Raw genomic sequence first — 19,772 nt, 5'->3', positions numbered from 1 at the left:
GCCCTGTCTGTAGCCCTGTCTGTAACACTGTCTGTAGCCTGTCTGTAGCCCTGTCTTTAGCCTTGTCTGTAGAACTGTCTGTAGCCTGTCTGTAGCCCTGTCCGTAGCCCTGTCTGTAGCCTGTCTGTAACCTGTCTGTAGCTCTGTCTTTAACCCTGTCTGTAACCCTGTCTGTAGCCCTGTCTTTAACCCTGTCTGTAGCCTGTCTGTAGTTTCTTCTGTAGCCTGTCTGTAGCCTGTCTGTAGCTCTGTAGGTAGCCCTGTCTGTTGGCCTGTCTGTAGACTGTCTGTAACCCTTTCTGTAGCCCTGTCTTCAACCCTGTCTGTAGCCCTGTCTGTAGTCTGTCTGTAGCCCTGTCTGTAGCCCTGTCTGAAGCCTGTCTGTAACCCTGACTGTAACCCTTTCTGTAGCCCTGTCTGTAGCCTGTCTGTAACCCTGTCTGTAGCCCTGTCTGTAGCCCTGTCTGTAGCCTGTCTGTAGCCTGTCTGTAGCCCTGTTTGTAACCCTGTCTGTAACCCTGTCTGTAGCCCTGTCTGTAGCCCTGTCTGTAACCCTGTCTGTAGCCCTGTCTGTAACCCTGTCTGTAGCTCTGTCTGTAGCCTGTCTGTAGCCCTGTCTGTAACCCTGTCTGTAATTCTGTCTGTAGCTCTGTCTGTAGCCCTGTCTGTAGCCCTGTCTGTAGCCCTGTCTGTAGCTCTGTCTGTAACCCTGTCTGTAGCTCTGTCTGTAGCCTGTCTGTAGCCCTGTCTGTAGCCCTGGCTGTAGCCCTTTCTGTAGCTCTGTCTGTAACCCTCTCTGTAGCTCTGTCTGTAGCCTGTCTGTAGCCCTGACTGTAACCCTGTCTGTAGCCCTGTCTGTAGCCTGTCTGTAGCCCTGTTTGTAACCCTGTCTGTAGCCTGTCTGTAACCCTGTCTGTAGCCCTGTCTGTAACCCTGTCTGTAGCCCTGACTGTAATACTTTCTGTAGCCCTGTCTGTAACCCTGTCTGTAGCTCTGTCTGTAGCCCTGTCTGTAGCCTGTCTGTAGCCCTGTTTGTAACCCTGTCTGTAACCCTGTCTGTAGCTCTGTCTGTAGCCATTTCTGTAGCCCTGTCTGTAGCCCTGTCTGTAACCCTGTCTGTAATTCTGTCTGTAGCCCTGTCTGTAACCCTGTCTGTAGCTCTGTCTGTAGCCTGTCTGTAGCCCTGTCTGTAGCCCTGTCTGTAACCCTGTCTGTAATTCTGTCTGTAGCCCTGTCTGTAACCCTGTCTGTAGCCCTGTCTGTAACCCTGTCTGTAGCTCTGTCTGTAGCCTGTCTGTAGCCCTGTCTGTAGCCCTGTCTGTAACCCTGTCTGTAATTCTGTCTGTAGCCCTGTCTGTAGCCCTGTCTGTAACCCTGTCTGTAGCTCTGTCTGTAGCCTGTCTGTAACCCTGTCTGTAGCCCTGGCTGTAGCCCTGTCTGTAGCCCTGTCTGTAACCCTGTCTGTAGCTCTGTCTGTAACCCTGTCTGTAGCTCTGTCTGTAGCCTGTCTGTAGCCCTGTCTGTAGCTCTGTCTGTAGCTCTGTCTGTAACCCTGTCTGTAGCTCTGTCTGTAGCCTGTCTGTAGCCCTGACTGTAACCCTGTCTGTAGCTCTGTCTGTAGCCTGTCTGTAGCCCTGTCTGTAGCTCTGTCTGTAGCTCTGTCTGTAACCCTGTCTGTAGCTCTGTCTGTAGCCTGTCTGTAGCCCTGTCTGTAGCCCTGTCTGTAGCTCTGTCTGTAACCCTGTCTGTAGCCCTGTCTGTAGCTCTGTCTGTAACCCTGTCTGTAGCTCTGTCTGTAACCCTGTCTGTAGCTCTGACTGTAACCCTGTCTGTAGCTCTGTCTGTAGCCTGTCTTTAACCCTCCTCATCCAGGAAATATCCTGGTTACTTCTCTGTTTGTTTCATCCTTAAATCTGACTCATTGTTTATAAATCATTAAATCATAATTATTACTGATTGAATTGTTTTAATCACTTATTAAGCAGAAAAGCCAAATACTCCATGATGAAAGTCTGATTTGATCTCTTTTATTCCACTTCATGTGAGATATTTAGAGCCTTAGTTGGGATGCTGGAATTTGACCTTTTTCAAAAACTTATTGATGTTTTTTACTTTTGGTTCAACAAATTTGAAGAAAATAACAGATAAATCAACAGTAATAACAACAACAACAACAATAGTAATAATAATAATAATAATAATAATAATAATGAACTGCTGCCCTTTAAATCACACCTTCAGTCAAAACTGGAATTAAATCTTCTCAGATGGAATTGTAGTTTCTCAGCACAGTTAATTAAAAACTTGATGTACAGGTCATTATTTTCTCTTTTTATTTATTTATTTGAGCCAAAATGCCCAACAGTTAGCTGGATGTTTGGATGGGATTAACGTTCTAAATCAATTACAGGTAGAGCTTTAATTAGTCAGGTTACAGGAAATTCAATAAAACATTTAACTGATTCATTCATCAGAAGAAATACCCGACCAGATGCCAAAATGTTTACATTTATAAATGATTTTATGTGCCATAAATGATCAGATATTTAAATCTGCACATGATTTATGACATTGTATTTGAAAATAGAGAATAAAATGGGCATTTCTATTGATTTTCAGTCAGTTTATAGATAAATAAACATTAATTAACTGCACATTAGTCCAGATTTTCCTTTTCTTGGGGTATTTATTCATTTATTTCCACCATTAGATGGTGAAATGTAGGGGTTCTGTCCTCTAAAATCATCTTAAATCATCTGTCAGATGTGTTTAACTCTACGTTTACTGCCTGTTTTAGTTTTATTGTGTTTTTAACTAGTCTTGAAGCTAAACTAGGTTGTTGAGTCGCTCTTTGAGGCTTCAGCTTGATGAGATCCTCCTAAATAATTAGACAAATTAGGAAAGTTTTTAGTCCAAAGTCGAGCGGCGCTAACTTCTTCCTTTCAGCTCCATTCAAAGTGATTCCTGGCATTGAAAGAACGCAGCTCGGCCAAACTCCCTTTACTTCTGCTGTTCCTCCTCAGCCTGAGCTTTATTTGGATGAAAGAGGACCACAACAAAGATTAGCCAAATGAAGTTCTCCCTCTTCCAGAGAGGTGGACGGACAGCACAAGATTGCTGTCCTTCCTGTCCATCTGCTTTTCAGATTAAAGGCTGCTGTTGCTGCTGCTGCTGTCTCTGTAGAGGTCAGAGGAACGTCCAGCTCCAACATCTCTGTCCCTGCAGATCCATTTCTTCTCACAGTTATTTTAATTCCTCCGTCTTTCTCACGTTCCTCCCTCTGGTCAAGTGTTCGTCCTCCTGCCAAGCTGCTCTCTGTTTGGAAAAAACACTAAAAGATGCTTTTTCTAGTCTGGGTTTGTGTCCAGTTAGAGACTTTTATTCCCATGATGCCGTTGGGCCACACACATTCCCACCCCCAGGAATAGTTCTTCCACATCCTGTTGTCTGTGTTTACGTCAGCGTCTGTGTTTGTCTGCCTTTTCCTCTGGCTTCATCGTCGTTTATCCACCGCCAGGACTCCAGTTTTACCTTTCAAACAGACAGAAAACGTCCTCATGTTCCACTAGAAGATGAGTACAGCTTTACTTACTGACTTACAGACAATATCTGACTTATTACAGGAAAACTGGTGATAGTACTGAACATTTTTAGCCTGTTTTTGCACAATTAACTTGTAAATTAAAATATTTTTCATGTGATTTTACTAGATATCTGTGATTTAACAAAACAGGAAAAATCTGTAAAACGAGACAAATATTGACCGTTTTCAGTCATGAATAACCACATTTTTATCTATAAAATAATTCTGCTTTTTACCAGTAGAAAAAGTGTAATTTTAGAGTGAAACACTGAAAAAGAACAGATTACTGCATCAGGGCCATCATTAACTGGAAACTCTAGATCACAAACTCTGGCTCTTTGTTTTTGTCACAACAAATGAACGATTAATTCAAAATACAAGCCTGTGTTCTCAGTATACCAGCTTATAGGAGCTGCTCAGAGCATTAATCTGAATATGTGTCTGTATTCAGTCATTATTTTATGAAGCCTGCAGAGTCCAGTGTAGCGATGATTAAGTATTCATTTCTGACTGAGGTGCAGTTCAGACCACATCAGATCCATGGTCCTTTCTGCATAGAAAAGCTGAGGAGGTACACTGAGTTTGTCCGTCTGGTTTTAAAAGTTTGTGTCTCGTTTATGTTGTTTTAAGTCAGGATGTGTCCTGGAGGACAGAGGTGGGTCTGCAAGGGTTAAAACTCTGCTCTTCTTTAATTCTTCTATCAACCAATAAAAGTGGAATATTGTAGTTTTCAGGGTCTGAATCATTCACAGTTTAAAGGGAGACTGGTTTCTGAACTCATTTATACTTTTTTATTTTTAGAAGCAGCAACATTAGTTTGAAATTCTTTTACCAAAAATACCCAAAGCAGGACTTCAGTAATGTGTGCGTGCGTGCGTGTGTGCGTGCGTGCGTGCGTGCGTGCGTGCGTGCGTGCGTGCGTGCGTGCGTGCGTGCGTGCGTGTGTGGCAGGTGTTGTGCGTCACCACCCTCCATCCATCAAGTGAAATGGGCAAATGACAGGAAGAACAAAAACAAATCCCTCGCTCCACCAGGAATAAACGACTGATGCCGACCAATGACAACTGTTTACTGTCAGTGTGTGTGGATGTATTCTAGTCATCGTGTGTGTGTTTGTACACGCATGTGGGTGAAACTGAAAGGGAGAAGGACAAAGCGAATGAGAGACACGGAGGACGAGGCGTTTACTGTCGCAGCAGATCAGTAGGAGAACGCTCAACTTCCTGTTCAGAGTAAACACTGATTTAAAGCCTCACATCTGCTCACACTCGTTTGGTTTATTACTACAGACAGCGTTTACACACTCACTGACCTGTCCTGTGTGAGGAAAGGTGTCCACTAAGGGGCAGAAGAGAGACTAGTTATCTGTAGCACAAAAGCTCTTCCATTGTTTGTTGTTGTACGATAAAAACTCTGTTCAGCATTTTATAATATTTATTAACTAACGGATAACCACACAAGAAAGTTGTGAACGGTGAAGGAAGTCACAAAACTACCACAAACAGACACAAAACAACCACAAAGAGACACAAAACTACCACAAACAGACACAAAACTACCACAAACAGACACAGAAACCACTCCACTCAGACAGGTGTTTGATCAGAAACTATTTTTAAAAGAGCTAAATAAGGTGTTCTAATGTCAGATTTCCACAGTTTGAAACCAAATATTTTATCTATGTGAGTTGTTTTTGAAATTTTCTGAGTGAATCTTTCTATAAAATGTCAGTAAACCAGTCGATCATGTTGGTTTTACTGTGATTCCATCCACTCCGTAATAACCAGCTGCTAATTAGTCGTCATTAATCTACCTCAATTCAGACTAACTATTTACAAAATTATTCAATCTGAAACTATATTGAGTCACCAGTTTCTAAACACCTGTTTAATGACAGATACAGTCATTTACGGATGCTCCAGGAACGCCTCCCATCCAGGCTACACTACATGCTAGCTGGAAGGCTGCAGTTAAAAAGTGTCAAATAAGACGTTTAAATGTCAGATTTACACCGTTTGGAACCAAATATTTTTAGAACTCTGGCTGTTTTCTATCACTTTTCCACATTTTAACCATCAGTACTGCATTTAATCATATTTATTCAACTGTGAAAAGAGAAAATCTTTTCTATTTGACATTCATCAGTGGACTAAATGAAATCCTGAGCAGCTTTTTATGGGAACAAACTATTTCATCAGTTAGCTGTTTATACAAAGAAATGACAGATTTATTTTGTAGAATAATGTCTATAAATGCAGACATGTTCATATGAAGCAGGAATATCAGTGATCTTAGTAGGACTTAATAGAAGTGTGATTTTATACTTTTTTGTTTTGAATTAAAGCTCATTATCAGACGGCTGGAGGAGGTCATCAACGCACACACTGCTGCCCACCACACTTGTGAGGACCTACTTCCTTTCTCCTCCTCCTCCTTTGCTACAATAAATTGATGTGACTGATCTTAAAAGTGCCAATAAAACATGTAGGTAGTTTGAGTTTGTGTTTCTGTATTCAGTTCTCAGTTATTTTCCTCTCAGGTGGATTTTTAGTTGTTTTGCTCGTTATATTTCCTTCGTCTCAGCGTGTTTTGCTGCTTTTCTGGTCAACAGGAAATGATTTTATTTTGAAGGGACCTGTTGGATGGAGCACCAGCTGTTTTTTCTGGTAGATTTATTCTTTTTAAATCGATAATTAAACTTTTCCTGAAGGGTCAGTGTTCCCCATCACCCTCTGCTGTCTCTCTACCTGTTCTCCTTCATTTATCTTCATTTTTATGTTTTTACTTTTACCTCCATTTTCTCCACATCCTCTCTGGGATTCTTCAATCTGTTTTCCCGGCCAGTTGCCTTTCCATCCCTTCTGGTTTCCTCCTCCTCCTCCCATCCATCCCTTCTGGTCTCCTCCTTCTCCTTCCATCCATCCCTCCTGGTTTTCTCCTTCTCCTACCATTCATCCCTCCTGGTCTCCTCATTCTCCTCCCATCCATCCCTCCTGGTTTTCTCCTTCTCCTCCCATTCATCCCTCCTGGTCTCCTCCTTCTCCTCCCATCCATCCCTCCTGGTTCCCTCCTCCTCCTTCCATCCATCCCTCCTGGTTTCCTCCTGGTCTCCTCCTTCTCCTCCCATCCATCCCCTCCTGGTCTCCTCCTTCTCCTCCCATCCATCCCTCCTGGTTCCCTCCTCCTCCTTCCATCCATCCCTCCTGGTTTCCTCCTGGTCTCCTCCTTCTCCTCCCATCCATCCCTCCTGGTCTCCTCCTTCTCCTCCCATCCATCCCTCCTGGTTCCCTCCTCCTCCTTCCATCCATCCCTCCTGGTTTCCTCCTGGTCTCCTCCTCCTCCTCCCATCCATCCCTCCTGGTCTCCTCCTCCCATCCATCCCTCCTGGTTTTCTCCTTCTCCTCCCATCCATCCCTCTCCTCCCATCCATCCCTCCTGGTTTCCTCATTCTCCTCCCATCCATCCCTCCTGGTTTTCTCCTTCTCCTCCCATCCATCCCTCCTGGTTTTCTCCTTCTCCTTCCATCCATCCCTCCTGGTCTCCTCCTTCTCCTTCCATCCATCCCTCCTGGTCTCCTCCTTCTCCTTCCATCCATCCCTCCTGGTTTCCTCATTCTCCTCCCATCCATCCCTCTTGGTTTCCTCATTCTCCTCCCATCCATCCCTCCTGGTCTCCTCCTCCCATCCATCCCTTCTGGTTCCCTCCTCCTCCTCCCATCCATCCCTCCTGGTTTTCTCCTTCTCCTTCCATCCATCCCTCCTGGTCTCCTCCTTCTCCTTCCATCCATCCCTCCTGGTTCCCTCCTCCTCCTCCCATCCATCCCTCCTGGTTTTCTCCTTCTGCTCCCATCCATCCCTCCTGGTCTCCTCATTCTCCTCCCATCCATCCCTCCTGGTCTCCTCCTTCTCCTTCCATCCATCCCTCCTGGTCTCCTCCTCCTCCTCCCATCCATCCCTTCTGGTCTCCTCCTTCTCCTTCCATCCATCCCTCCTGGTTTTCTCCTTCTCCTCCCATTCATCCCTCCTGGTCTCCTCATTCTCCTCCCATCCATCCCTCCTGGTTTTCTCCTTCTCCTCCCATTCATCCCTCCTGGTCTCCTCCTTCTCCTCCCATCCATCCCTCCTGGTTCCCTCCTCCTCCTTCCATCCATCCCTCCTGGTTTCCTCCTGGTCTCCTCCTTCTCCTCCCATCCATCCCTCCTGGTCTCCTCCTTCTCCTCCCATCCATCCCTCCTGGTTCCCTCCTCCTCCTTCCATCCATCCCTCCTGGTTTCCTCCTGGTCTCCTCCTTCTCCTCCCATCCATCCCTCCTGGTCTCCTCCTTCTCCTCCCATCCATCCCTCCTGGTTCCCTCCTCCTCCTTCCATCCATCCCTCCTGGTTTCCTCCTGGTCTCCTCCTCCTCCTCCCATCCATCCCTCCTGGTCTCCTCCTCCCATCCATCCCTCCTGGTTTTCTCCTTCTCCTCCCATCCATCCCTCTCCTCCCATCCATCCCTCCTGGTTTCCTCATTCTCCTCCCATCCATCCCTCCTGGTTTTCTCCTTCTCCTCCCATCCATCCCTCCTGGTTTTCTCCTTCTCCTTCCATCCATCCCTCCTGGTCTCCTCCTTCTCCTTCCATCCATCCCTCCTGGTCTCCTCCTTCTCCTTCCATCCATCCCTCCTGGTTTCCTCATTCTCCTCCCATCCATCCCTCTTGGTTTCCTCATTCTCCTCCCATCCATCCCTCCTGGTCTCCTCCTCCCATCCATCCCTTCTGGTTCCCTCCTCCTCCTCCCATCCATCCCTCCTGGTTTTCTCCTTCTCCTTCCATCCATCCCTCCTGGTCTCCTCCTTCTCCTTCCATCCATCCCTCCTGGTTCCCTCCTCCTCCTCCCATCCATCCCTCCTGGTTTTCTCCTTCTGCTCCCATCCATCCCTCCTGGTCTCCTCATTCTCCTCCCATCCATCCCTCCTGGTCTCCTCCTTCTCCTTCCATCCATCCCTCCTGGTCTCCTCCTTCTCCTCCCATCCATCCCTCCTGGTCTCCTCCTTCTCCTTCCATCCATCCCTCCTGGTTCCCTCCTTCTCCTTCCATCCATCCCTCCTGGTCTCCTCCTTGTCCTTCCATCCATCCCTCCTGGTTTCCTCATTCTCCTCCCATCCATCCCTCCTGGTTTTATCCTCCCATCCATCCCTCTTGGTTTCCTCCTTCTCCTTCCATCCATCCCTCCTGGTTTCCTCCTGGTCTCCTCCTTCTCCTCCCATCCATCCCTCCTGGTCTCCTCCTTCTCCTTCCATCAATCCCTCCTGGTTCCCTCCTCCTCCTCCCATCCATCCCTCCTGGTCTCCTCCTCCCATCCATCCCTCCTGGTTTTCTCCTTCTCCTCCCATCCATCCCTCCTGGTTTTCTCCTTCTCCTCCCATCCATCCCTCCTGGTTTTCTCCTTCTCCTTCCATCCATCCTCCTGGTCTCCTCCTTCTCCTTCCATCCATCCCTCCTGGTTTCCTCATTCTCCTCCCATCCATCCCTCCTGGTTTCCTCATTCTCCTCCCATCCATCCCTTCTGGTTCCCTCCTCCTCCTCCCATCCATCCCTCCTGGTCTCCTCCTCCCATCCATCCCTCCTGGTTTTCTCCTTCTCCTCCCATCCATCCCTCCTGGTTTTCTCCTTCTCCTCCCATCCATCCCTTCTGGTTCCCTCCTTCTCCTCCCATCCATCCCTCCTGGTTTTCTCCTTCTCCTTCCATCCATCCCTCCTGGTCTCCTCCTCCTTCTTCCATCCATCCCTCCTGGTCTCCTCCTTCTCCTCCCATCCATCCCTCCTGGTCTCCTCCTCCCATCCATCCCTTCTGGTTTCCTCATTCTCCTCCCATCCATCCCTCCTGGTCTCCTCCTCCCATCCATCCCTTCTGGTTTCCTCATTCTCCTCCCATCCATCCCTCCTGGTTTTCTCCTTCTCCTTCCATCCATCCCTCCTGGTCTCCTCCTCCTTCTTCCATCCATCCCTCCTGGTCTCCTCCTTCTCCTCCCATCCATCCCTCCTGGTCTCCTCCTCCCATCCATCCCTTCTGGTTTCCTCATTCTCCTCCCATCCATCCCTCCTGGTCTCCTCATTCTCCTCCCATCCATCCCTCCTGGTCTCCTCCTCCCATCCATCCCTTCTGGTTTCCTCATTCTCCTCCCATCCATCCCTCCTGGTCTCCTCATTCTCCTCCCATCCATCCCTCCTGGTCTCCTCCTCCCATCCATCCCTTCTGGTTTCCTCATTCTCCTCCCATCCATCCCTTCTGGTTCCCTCCTCCTCCTCCCATCCATCCCTCCTGGTTCCCTCCTCCTCCTCCCATCCATCCCTCCTGGTTCCCTCCTCCTCCTCCCATCCATCCCTTCTGGTTCCCTCCTCCTCCTCCCATCCATCCCTTCTGGTTTCCTCATTCTCCTCCCATTCATCCCTTCTGGTTCCCTCCTGGTTTCCTCATTCTCCTCCCATCCATCCCTCCTGGTCTCCTCCTTCTCCTTCCATCCATCCCTCCTGGTTCCCTCCTCCTCCTCCCATCCATCCCTCCTGGTTTTCTCCTCCCATCCATCCCTCCTGGTCTCCTCCTTCTCCTTCCATCCATCCCTCCTGGTTTTCTCCTCCCATCCATCCCTCCTGGTTTTCTCCTTCTCTTTCCATCCATCCCTCCTGGTCTCCTCATTCTCCTCCCATCCATCCCTCCTGGTCTCCTCCTTCTCCTTCCATCCATCCCTCCTGGTCTCCTCCTTCTCCTCCCATCCATCCCTCCTGGTTTTATCCTCCCATCCATCCCTCCTGGTTTTCTCCATCTCCTTCCATCCATCCCTCCTGGTCTCCTCCTTCTCCTTCCATCCATCCCTCCTGGTTCCCTCCTCCTTCTTCCATCCATCCCTCCTGGCCTCCTCCTTCTCCTCCCATCCATCCCTCCTGGTCTCCTCCTCCCATCCATCCCTTCTGGTCTCCTCATTCTCCTCCCATCCATCCCTCCTGGTCTCCTCATTCTCCTCCCATCCATCCCTCCTGGTTCCCTCCTCCTCCTCCCATCCATCCCTCCTGGTCTCCTCCTCCCATCCATCCCTTCTGGTTTCCTCATTCTCCTCCCATCCATCCCTTCTGGTTCCCTCCTGGTTTCCTCATTCTCCTCCCATCCATCCCTTCTGGTTTCCTCATTCTCCTCCCATCCATCCCTCCTGGTTTCCTCATTCTCCTCCCATCCATCCCTCCTGGTTTCCTCCTTCTCCTCCCATCCATCCCTCCTGGTTTCCTCATTCTCCTCCCATCCATCCCTCTTCATCTGCTCCTGCCGTCCATCGCTCTGAGTTTCTGCCTCCATTAGGGGGAAATGGAAAAAGTGACATCAGCTATTTGGTAAAGGGAGAGAGATGGAGGAGGAGACGGAGATGAGAGGGACGGAAAGCAAAGGTCAGGAGAGTGACGGAGGGAGTGATTGAGGAAGAGGTGAGAGAATGGAAGTGAAGGAGGAGAGGAGGAGATCCATTAGAGAGGGAAGCTTCAGCTCATTAAGCCGGTAATGCAGAGTAAATACAGCGTCTGAATGGACAGAGCCGATGTTTACGGAGAGGAGTCCTCAGACAGCAGCAGAATGCCACCGTATACTGCTGATGTCTGGACACAAAGAATCAGAAATAAGAATCAACGTTGTTTGTTTACATCATCAGCAGATGGATCACAGAGTCAGTCTGAGGCTCTGGGTTAAACAGTAGTTAAACAGCAGTCAGCGCTTATCACAGCATGGGAAATTATTCTAAGGAAATTAGAAGTTAAAAATATATTTATCAGAGTTACTGGTCCTTTAAGTCCATAGAGGTGGGTCCAGATGGACACCAGCAGATAGAACCAGGACATTCAGGAGGAGGAACACAAAACTGACACCAGATCAATTTACATCCATCCAGGTGTCTCAATTTAAATCGTGGCATTTTGTGGTCATTTGGACATTTTATTCATCGTTTTTAAACTGATTTTTGACAACAACAATTTTGACATCTTAGGCACAGTTTTGACCCATTTTGGACAAACTTTGACTATTTTTGGACAGTTTTCAGTCATTTTGTCAATGTTGAAGTCTTTTTGAACAAGTTTAAATTCACTTTAGACAAGCTTCAAATGTTTCTGGATTATTTTTGAGTCATTTTGGATGATTTTTAACTAACTTTAAGCAATTTTTGGAGTCATTTTGACAGTTTTACATCCACTCCAGGTGTCTCAGTCTGAACACTGAATCATTAGAATAAGGACTCATTTTCAGTCATTTACAACGATTTTTAGGTCATTTTCGACTAGTTTCGACTAACTGAAACAACTTTTGAGTCATTTTGGACATTTTCTGTGTAGTTTTGTGCCAGTTTCCAGTCACTGTGGAACCACCTGTTTCTCTGTTGTAGTCACAGGATTTTAATGAATGAAGTAACTTTAAAGCAAAACAGCCAAATTAAAATGGAATAATCTGTAGCATCCTCCCTCTGAATACATTTCATATTTTTGGGTTCTCGGTCAGACAGAACTACATGTTACGAGATGGCAGCTTTGATTTGATTTGAGAAACTGATGGACTTTTTCACTGTTTTCTAAAGAATAAATCTCCTTTCTGTTCATTTTCTCTGTAACTAACATTGAGCATCAGTATTATGGGATGTATGGTGGTTTGAACAGTAAATCTGCAGCAGTTCAATGACAGAGTCCAAGAAATAACCATTGGTTCCCTGGATGTGTTTCTGTTTTCTGATAATTCATCAGAGAAAACTTTAAAAAGTGACTTCTGGGTAGAAGGTTTTGTCATGGTAGACAAATTTTCAGTAATTGTGGACAAATTTGGACCAAATTTAGTTTAGTCAGCATGGACGAGTTTTGGGTCATTTTGGACAATGTTTAAAACACTTTAGAGAAGTTTTAGTCTTTTTATGCAGTGCATTGTGGGTAAACTTTAAGGCTCATATCAGCATGTGTGATAGGTGGTTGGTCAGAACAAGTTCTAGACAATGAAAGGAGCATTTTTACACACATTCATGATCTAGATGTATTTGCTATTTGAATATCTAAAGCAAAAAACAACAGTTCTTATGGACTGCATCAGATTAGACTAATTTTGCATCTGCTGTTAATTTCAGCTATATGAGGTCATTTTTGAGTAATTCCAGTCTTTCTTTGCTTGTGTCAGTTTTGCATTGGGAAGCTTTTCATTTGTTTTGTGTTTAAAGTTCAGTCAGGGATATATTTATCCAAAATTAAAAGGTTGCAGATGTTCATTGGGCGACATTGTGAGAGCACCTTTCAAATATTAGTTAGCTTTGCCTGAACTAATAATGGATATTTTCCTTCATGTGTGTAGCCTGGCATTCCTCAGTGATGCACACGTCTTGTTAATGATTAATCAGTTAACTGCACTCACTGATTTAATCAAATCAGCTATATATGAACCAATAAGAAGAGGAGGCAGCAGTCATTATAATACTGTATATTTGCAGTCAGCTCAAACCCAGAGAACAGTGACAGACTGAGAGATCATCAGGAGAAAAAATAATAAAGAAGTTTAATAAAAATAAAAACCAGAAAAACGCCAAATGTCGTCTCTATCTACACAGAATATCCCTTTAAGCCCCGCCCTCCCTCGGTCCTCCCGTACACATTTCAAATAGTAATCGACAAATAAACGAATAAAACACGCAGTGGAAGAAACAAAACTTCAACACAACAGTCTGCACTCTTAGTAGGTCAGAAAATAGGGGAATAAAAGGTTTCTGGTGTTTGGTGTCGCAGCAGAGTGCTCGATTTTCACACCTGCAGCACTTTTAATAACTAACGGCTGCAGATGAGTTCTCAAATCCAACAAAAAAAGAAAAACATTGAATTAGAGTTTAACCTGTTGTTGGAAGTCTTAATATTTGAATCAAACCGAGCGCTTTGCCTCTCATTTCAACAGTCAGTCCTTCCAGGAATTCACATAAATCCAAACAATCTCCATGAATTCTGAGCAACCTTCCAATTTAGACCAACCACCACAACTTTTCCTTAATTTCAGCCCGCCTCCTGTGAGTTCCACCAATCATAGCAGTCCAAACATAACCCACGTACGTCACCGAATTCACTTCCTGTTTCTGGTCTGAACATGCAGACATTTCCTATTCTAATGTCTCTCATTTACCAACAAAAATTACTGCTAAAGACCTGAAAAACAATTCCCTGATGTTCTTCACCAAAGCAGAGCTAAACTGTTTTACACCCGAGGAATATTGTGGTGGAATACAAACGAAAACCATCAACTGACAAACACTTTTCTACCTCCAAACATGCAAAAAGCTGCTGCGAATTCAGGGATTTTAGGGAGAAACAATCTGGAAAAAACACTCGCAAAATCCTGGAGGGACTGATTTTAGCTTTTGTTTTATTTGTGTCGTCTAATCGTGGATCTAACAAGGAACTGGATACTGGAATTAAAAAAATTTATCGTGAATTAAGAGCTCACTAAAAGGAAAAAAAAAATCGCTTGGTTAAATCTGTCGTTTCACAATAAAAACACTCTGGTTATTCTAGAAATTAGTGCTGGTTGGAGGTCATTAATGACCACAGAAGTCTCTGTCATGGTGCCCGTTGGTTGATAAACTCGTCCAGGTCCTGGTGATCGTAGGAGCTTCAGTGGAAACCTGTCGACTTCTCTGGAAGACATCTCTAAAAGCATCTTCCAGAGAAGTCCGTCTGGTTTCTCCTGAAGCTCCTGCGACTAAAAGGTGGTGTAGGAAGAACGTTCTCACATCAGCTCTGGTTGGAGGAATAAATATCGTCAATTGAAATCCTGAAAAGTGTTCTAAAAGCTGAAAAATACACAACTTTTTAGTAATTGTCACTGTCTCCCGCAATTTCATTGCAACAAATATGGTTAAACATCGCAATTTTTTTTAAGAAAAGCTGCCATTAATTCAGGCATTTTAGGTCACAAAGATCTTGAAAAACGCCGTGAAATTGTGGAGGGACTGAACAAACACCAGAAACTGTCGTCCATCTCCCCGGTGATGGGGAGGAAGAGAATTCAACGTACCTTTAGGATAATATCGTGTCTAGAAATCACTCCATTGTATTAAAAAATGCTTTGTTTTTTTTTCTTTCTTTGTCATTTTTTTTACTTTTCCGTCGTTTCATAAACTGATTCCACAGGTTTTAAGGGTGATAGAAAATACTTCATACATTGAAAAGCTGCATCCAACATTTTCAGAGTAATGCCTCCTTACAGAGAGGAAACGAAGGCGGTGGAAAACACGAGAAAACAAGTCTAAAGGAGAGGAGTCATGCAAAAAAGAGTGGAGCTGTTTTATAGAAAGATAAAGAAAAGAGAAAAGAAGCAGAGTTTTCTAAGAGAAGGGAGGAGGAGGTAACGAGAAGGTTAAAATAAGCCAAATGACAACAGAAAGTTTTCCCATGCATTCTTCTCAGTCCCTGTACGGAAAAAAACAAGAAATGAATGAAACATGAGAGACAGAAATAGCCTCCCAACTTGTTTTCCTCCTTTTTTCTTCAGTTTTTTTCCTTCCCAACATTTTTAACACTCCTTTTGTTTTTGTTTTTTTTTGTCTTTTAGAACCCTTCGTTCTGGTTCTGAGCTCCTCCGGTCACATTAAAACCATCCACAGGGAGTCCACGTCCAGCAGGGGGCGCTGAAGATACTTCCATGGAAGGTAAATGAAAAGTCTCTGAGGACCGTTTAAAAAGTTCGTCCTCTGGTGTTTCCCAATCATGTCTGCCTACAAAGACTCGTGGTGATGTTCTCCAACGTCCGGTTACGTCTTCCTCAGGAATGATTTCTAAATTCTCAGTTTTCAAACAAAACAAGGATGATGAAAGTCCAGGGACAGAAAGAGGAATGAGCGGAGTGAAGTTTGTCTAAAAAGAAGTAGAAGACAGAGCAGAGAGACGATGTCCCCACGGTGAGTCCCGGTGAGGAGCGTCTCTTAGTAGTCTCGTCGTTCGGTAGCAACAAAGACAGAATCCCGCCGGGGGAGGTTGTTGCCGTGGTGATCCCGGCCGCCGTGGAAGCCATGGTTGCCGTGGAAGCGGGCTGGTGGAGTTCTTCTGTGTAGGAAGGGGGACGGGGTTTCTGGAGGCGGAGTCTGTCTCTCTAGAACATCATGGGGGTCTTCAGGAACGGCCGGGACTCTGGACAGAAACACAAAGAAACTGACAGTAAGGTCTGTTAGATTCCAGACGAGCCCAGGTTAGATTAGCTGTCAATAATAGTTCAGATAAACACCTGAAGTGAACATTTAGAAGGGCAAGAACCTTCTCATACTCTGGCACTGGCACTGCAAGACCAGTAGGGGGCATCAGAGTGGAAAAGCTGTTGTCGTATTTGAGTGGTTGTGGATGATTGTTTGGTCAGGCTGGTGGTTTTTCCATCACGTCTTGGTAGTTTTTACCTGAATGAGACTTAAGATGTTTCCTTTTGGAGTCACAAATGGGTTTTCCCTCATTTTTTTACTGTGCTGAACCAACCAGGGATTTCCTGATCTAGTTTATTTGCTCCTAAACTGATCTGAGTGATTAAATGTTTAGTGTCTGCTGATGCAGTCCGACAGCATGGTTGTAGATAATACCTGCTTCAAGTACGTTAATGTTACATAAATTGCTCTGCACTGCATTAAGAAAAATGAGCCTGTCATCCAAGCTGTTCCTCAATGTTCTCCAGATGGTCAGGAACTTTGTAGTAAAACTCCAGTAGGACACTGTCTGAAATGTAGTGTTAGAGGGTAGGATGTACTCAGGTCCACAATTCCTAGAAGATGGAGAAAACCTGCATTCTCTACAGGATGTCAGTAAATGTAGATCAGCTGTAGTTCCTGGTTGTTCCACCAGGTGGAGCCTCTTCCTGTTTAATCCTGTAGAGACCAGAGGAGGCGTCATTCAGACTGCAGTTAAAACAGAAAGCATTGTTGGAGTTTAGCAGCAATGGGCACCATGACAAAGACTCCTGTTACTGTTAATGACCTCCAGACATTCACATACTGATGACAACTACAGGAAGTCCTCAGTTTATAACGTCCTCGACCTCCAGCATTTCATCGTTACATCAGAACTGGTTATGTGGAACTAGTTGATGAGTGGAGCGGATGAATATGTCCTCACACGACGCTATCAGACGGCTTTGTTTCCATTCTCCGGTTGTACTCCACCTTGGATTGTGCTACATTCGCTAACTTTTTGTCCTTCATTATGGCTCTCAGTTCCGACTTACGGCGAATATCAACTTAGGTCACACCGTCACTCCAGCGTAAGTCCTTCACGTACGTCCTCGTTCCGTTCCTACGGCGAGACGTAAGTTGATTTTCGGCATAAGTCTGAACTGGCTACGTGGAACCAGTTGGTGAGCAGAGTGGACAAATACGTCGTCACACAGTCAAGTCAAGGACTTGCATCGGCATTTCGTAGGATGGAGTTTCAACTTGTGGCAAAAACTGACTTGTGTCAGAGTTCCATTCCTACGGTGTGACATAAGTCGATTTTCACCGCATGACGGGGTTTTTGTCATAAATCTGAACTCCATCAGAAGAGTCTGACTTACGCTGGGAGCCATAATGAAGGAGCCATAATGTGCTACATTCACTAACAAAAAGTTAGTAAGGCGGAGTACAACCAGAGCATGGAAACAAAGCCGTCTGATAAACGGTCTGTATTTATATAGCACTTTACTACACCTGCAAGGTACCCAAAGCGCTTTACATGATACGTCACATTCACCCATTCACACACACATTCACACACTGATGTCGGAAGCTGCCATGCAAGGTGCTAACCACGACCCACCAGGAGCAATCAGGAGTTAGGTGTCTTGCTCAGGGACACCTCGACATGAGCACGACGGGCCGAGGATTGAACCGGCAACCCTCAGGTTGCAAGACGGCCACTCTACCCACTGAGCCATGCCGCCCCAAGTATTCTAAGTTTGGCTCATCTGCTGTTGCTGCCCTGCCAAATTAATCAATGGATTGCCACTCAAGATGTTTTCCATTCGAATCCTCTCCTCTTCTGCCTTTTGCTCTCACTCTTTGCGTTCTTGCTCTTCAGCTCACTCTTTCTTGATCTTCTCCAGTTCTGCCAGAAGAGCTGCAGTGTCGTCGTCATCATTCTGATAGCGCCGTGTGACGACGTATTCATCCACTCATCAACTAGTTCCACATAACCAGTTCTGATGTAACAATGAAACTGAGGACTTCCTGTGTGTGTTTCCAGGTAGAGGAGCTCCCGTTCCTTCATACGTTGATCATGATTCCTGAACAGGATGCAGCTTTTAGTTTTATTTAATGGAGTTTAATACGTCTCGTCTGTTTGATAGAAACCTCACATCTCTCCCTCCTTGTTTCTTTCACCTCCGTCGCCTCCTTCTGCTCCCCGTAGTGCTGTAGCTGCAGCCGCCCACACAGGAGCATGTGCACACGCCAACAACACGCCCAGCACACACATGCACACATATGCACACACACACACACACATCCAGCAGAAACACACCTTCCTTCCTCTCCCTGCGGTGTCATTGTTTTCTGCCAACGTTGCAAAGTGTTTACATTTCTGCATAACAGCAACCATAAAGCTGCCCTCCTACCCTCTACTCCCCTCTGCTCCCCTCTCCTGCTTCCTCCTGCCTTCTGATACCTCTACATCCTCTCTTCTTTCTCCTCTCCTCCTCCTCCGTCCTCTGTCCGTGGTTTTGTTTCTTAGATGTCAAACAGACGGTCGTGTCGCTGCGTCAGAATGAAGAACTTTCTTAAATTTTCTCTTTCATCTCGGTATTCCTGCCTCCTCTCCTCTCCATCGCTCTCATCTCCTGCCCTTCCCTATTTTTATCACTCCTCCGTCCTCCTCTTTCATCCCTCTATTCTACATGCATCCTGTCCTCTATCTGCTCCTCGTATTATTTTTATCCCGACCCATTCTTCTCTCTGTCCTCTGCCGTCCTTTCTTTCCTCCTGTAGGCAGCAGCTTTATAAACTGACCTTACAGAGTCGTGGTGTTGATCCCTCCAGACTTCAACTCTGACTTCTTCTAGTCGTCTTCAAGTGTTGCTTCAGGTTCTCCTCTTTAAAGTGATCAACATGAACAACAGTCACACATCTAGGAATCAATCAGACCAGAAGTGTCTCGTTTTTCTAATGTTTTGTCTACTTTTGTTGGTTTTTGCCGTTTTGTTTCTTATTTGTGTCGTCTTGTGTTTTCGTTTTGTCTCACTTGTGTTTTTTGCCTTTTAGTTTTTTGCTTTATTCGTTGTTTTGTGTTTTTTGTCTCACTTGTGTTGTTTGTCCAGTTTCTCGCTTTTCTCATTTTTGGTCTCGTTTGTGTCATTTGTGTAATTTTTTCTCTCATTTTTGTTTTCTTTTGTGTCATTTTCTGTTTTTCTGTTTCCCCTTAGCTCTCTGTTACCTCTCTGTTAGTCCTCTGTTCGTCCTGTTAGTCCTCTGTTAGCCTCGTTAACAGTCTCTGTTAGCTCTGTGTTAGCCTCATTAAGAGTCTCTCTGTTAGCGCTGTGTTAGCCCTGTGTTAGCCCTGTGTTAGCTCTGTGTTAGCTCTGTGTTAGCCCTGTGTTAGCTCTGTGTTAGCCTCATTAAGAGTCTCTCTGTTAGCTCTGTGTTAGCCCTGTGTTAGTCTCTTTAACAGTCTCTGTTAGCTCTGTGCTAGCTCTGTGTTAGCCTCATTAAGGGTCTCTCTCTGTTAGCCCTGTGTTAGCTCTGTGTTAGCCTCATTAGCAGTTTCTCTGTTAGCCCTGTGTTAACTCTGTGTTAGCCTCTTTAAGAGTCTTTCTGTTAGCCCTGTGTTAGCTCCGTGTTAGCCTTGTTAACAGTTTCTGTTAGCTCTGTGTTAGTTCTGTGTTAGCCTCGTTAACAGTTTCTCTGTTAGCCCTGTGTTAACTCTGTGTTAGCCTCTTTAAGAGTCTTTCTGTTAGCCCTGTGTTAGCTCCGTGTTAGCCTTGTTAACAGTTTCTCTGTTAGCTCTGTGTTAGCTCTGTGTTAGCCTCATTAACAGTTTCTTTGTTAGCCTTGTGTTAGCTCTGTGTTAGCGTCTTTAAGAGTCTTTCTGTTAGCCCTGTGTTAGCTCCCTGTTAGCCTTGTTAACAGTTTCTCTGTTAGCTCTGTGTTAGCTCCGTGTTAGCCTTGTTAACAGTCTGTCTGTAAGTCCTGTGTTAGCCTCGTTAAGAGTC

At 45.4% G+C, this 19,772-nt stretch overlaps 1 protein-coding gene across 3 annotated transcripts in view; it reads right to left on the bottom strand.

The window, feature by feature from the left end:
* Positions 1-2,211: 2,211 nt before the first annotated feature.
* The window catches only part of dachb (dachshund b), a 120,983-nt gene continuing 103,422 nt past the window's right edge, over positions 2,212-19,772 (bottom strand). Inside the window, exons 12-13 of one of the 3 annotated variants that reach the window (XM_051943669.1) lie at positions 18,574-18,656; positions 13,038-15,742 (exon numbers count right to left, since the gene is read on the bottom strand). In XM_051943669.1, coding sequence (XP_051799629.1) covers positions 18,607-18,656 — 50 coding nt within the window. In that variant the 3' untranslated portion in view covers positions 13,038-15,742; positions 18,574-18,606. Of the gene's footprint in view, positions 3,532-13,037; positions 15,743-18,573; positions 18,657-19,772 lie in introns of those variants that run through there. The other 2 variants (XM_051943671.1, XM_051943670.1) reach the window with 2 other exon arrangements.

Source organism: Acanthochromis polyacanthus, chromosome 23, assembly GCF_021347895.1.
Source record: "Acanthochromis polyacanthus isolate Apoly-LR-REF ecotype Palm Island chromosome 23, KAUST_Apoly_ChrSc, whole genome shotgun sequence".
Classification (NCBI taxonomy): domain Eukaryota; kingdom Metazoa; phylum Chordata; class Actinopteri; family Pomacentridae; genus Acanthochromis; species Acanthochromis polyacanthus.
Note: the sequence above shows the minus strand (reverse complement) of the source record. Positions and strands in the feature narration are given on the sequence as shown.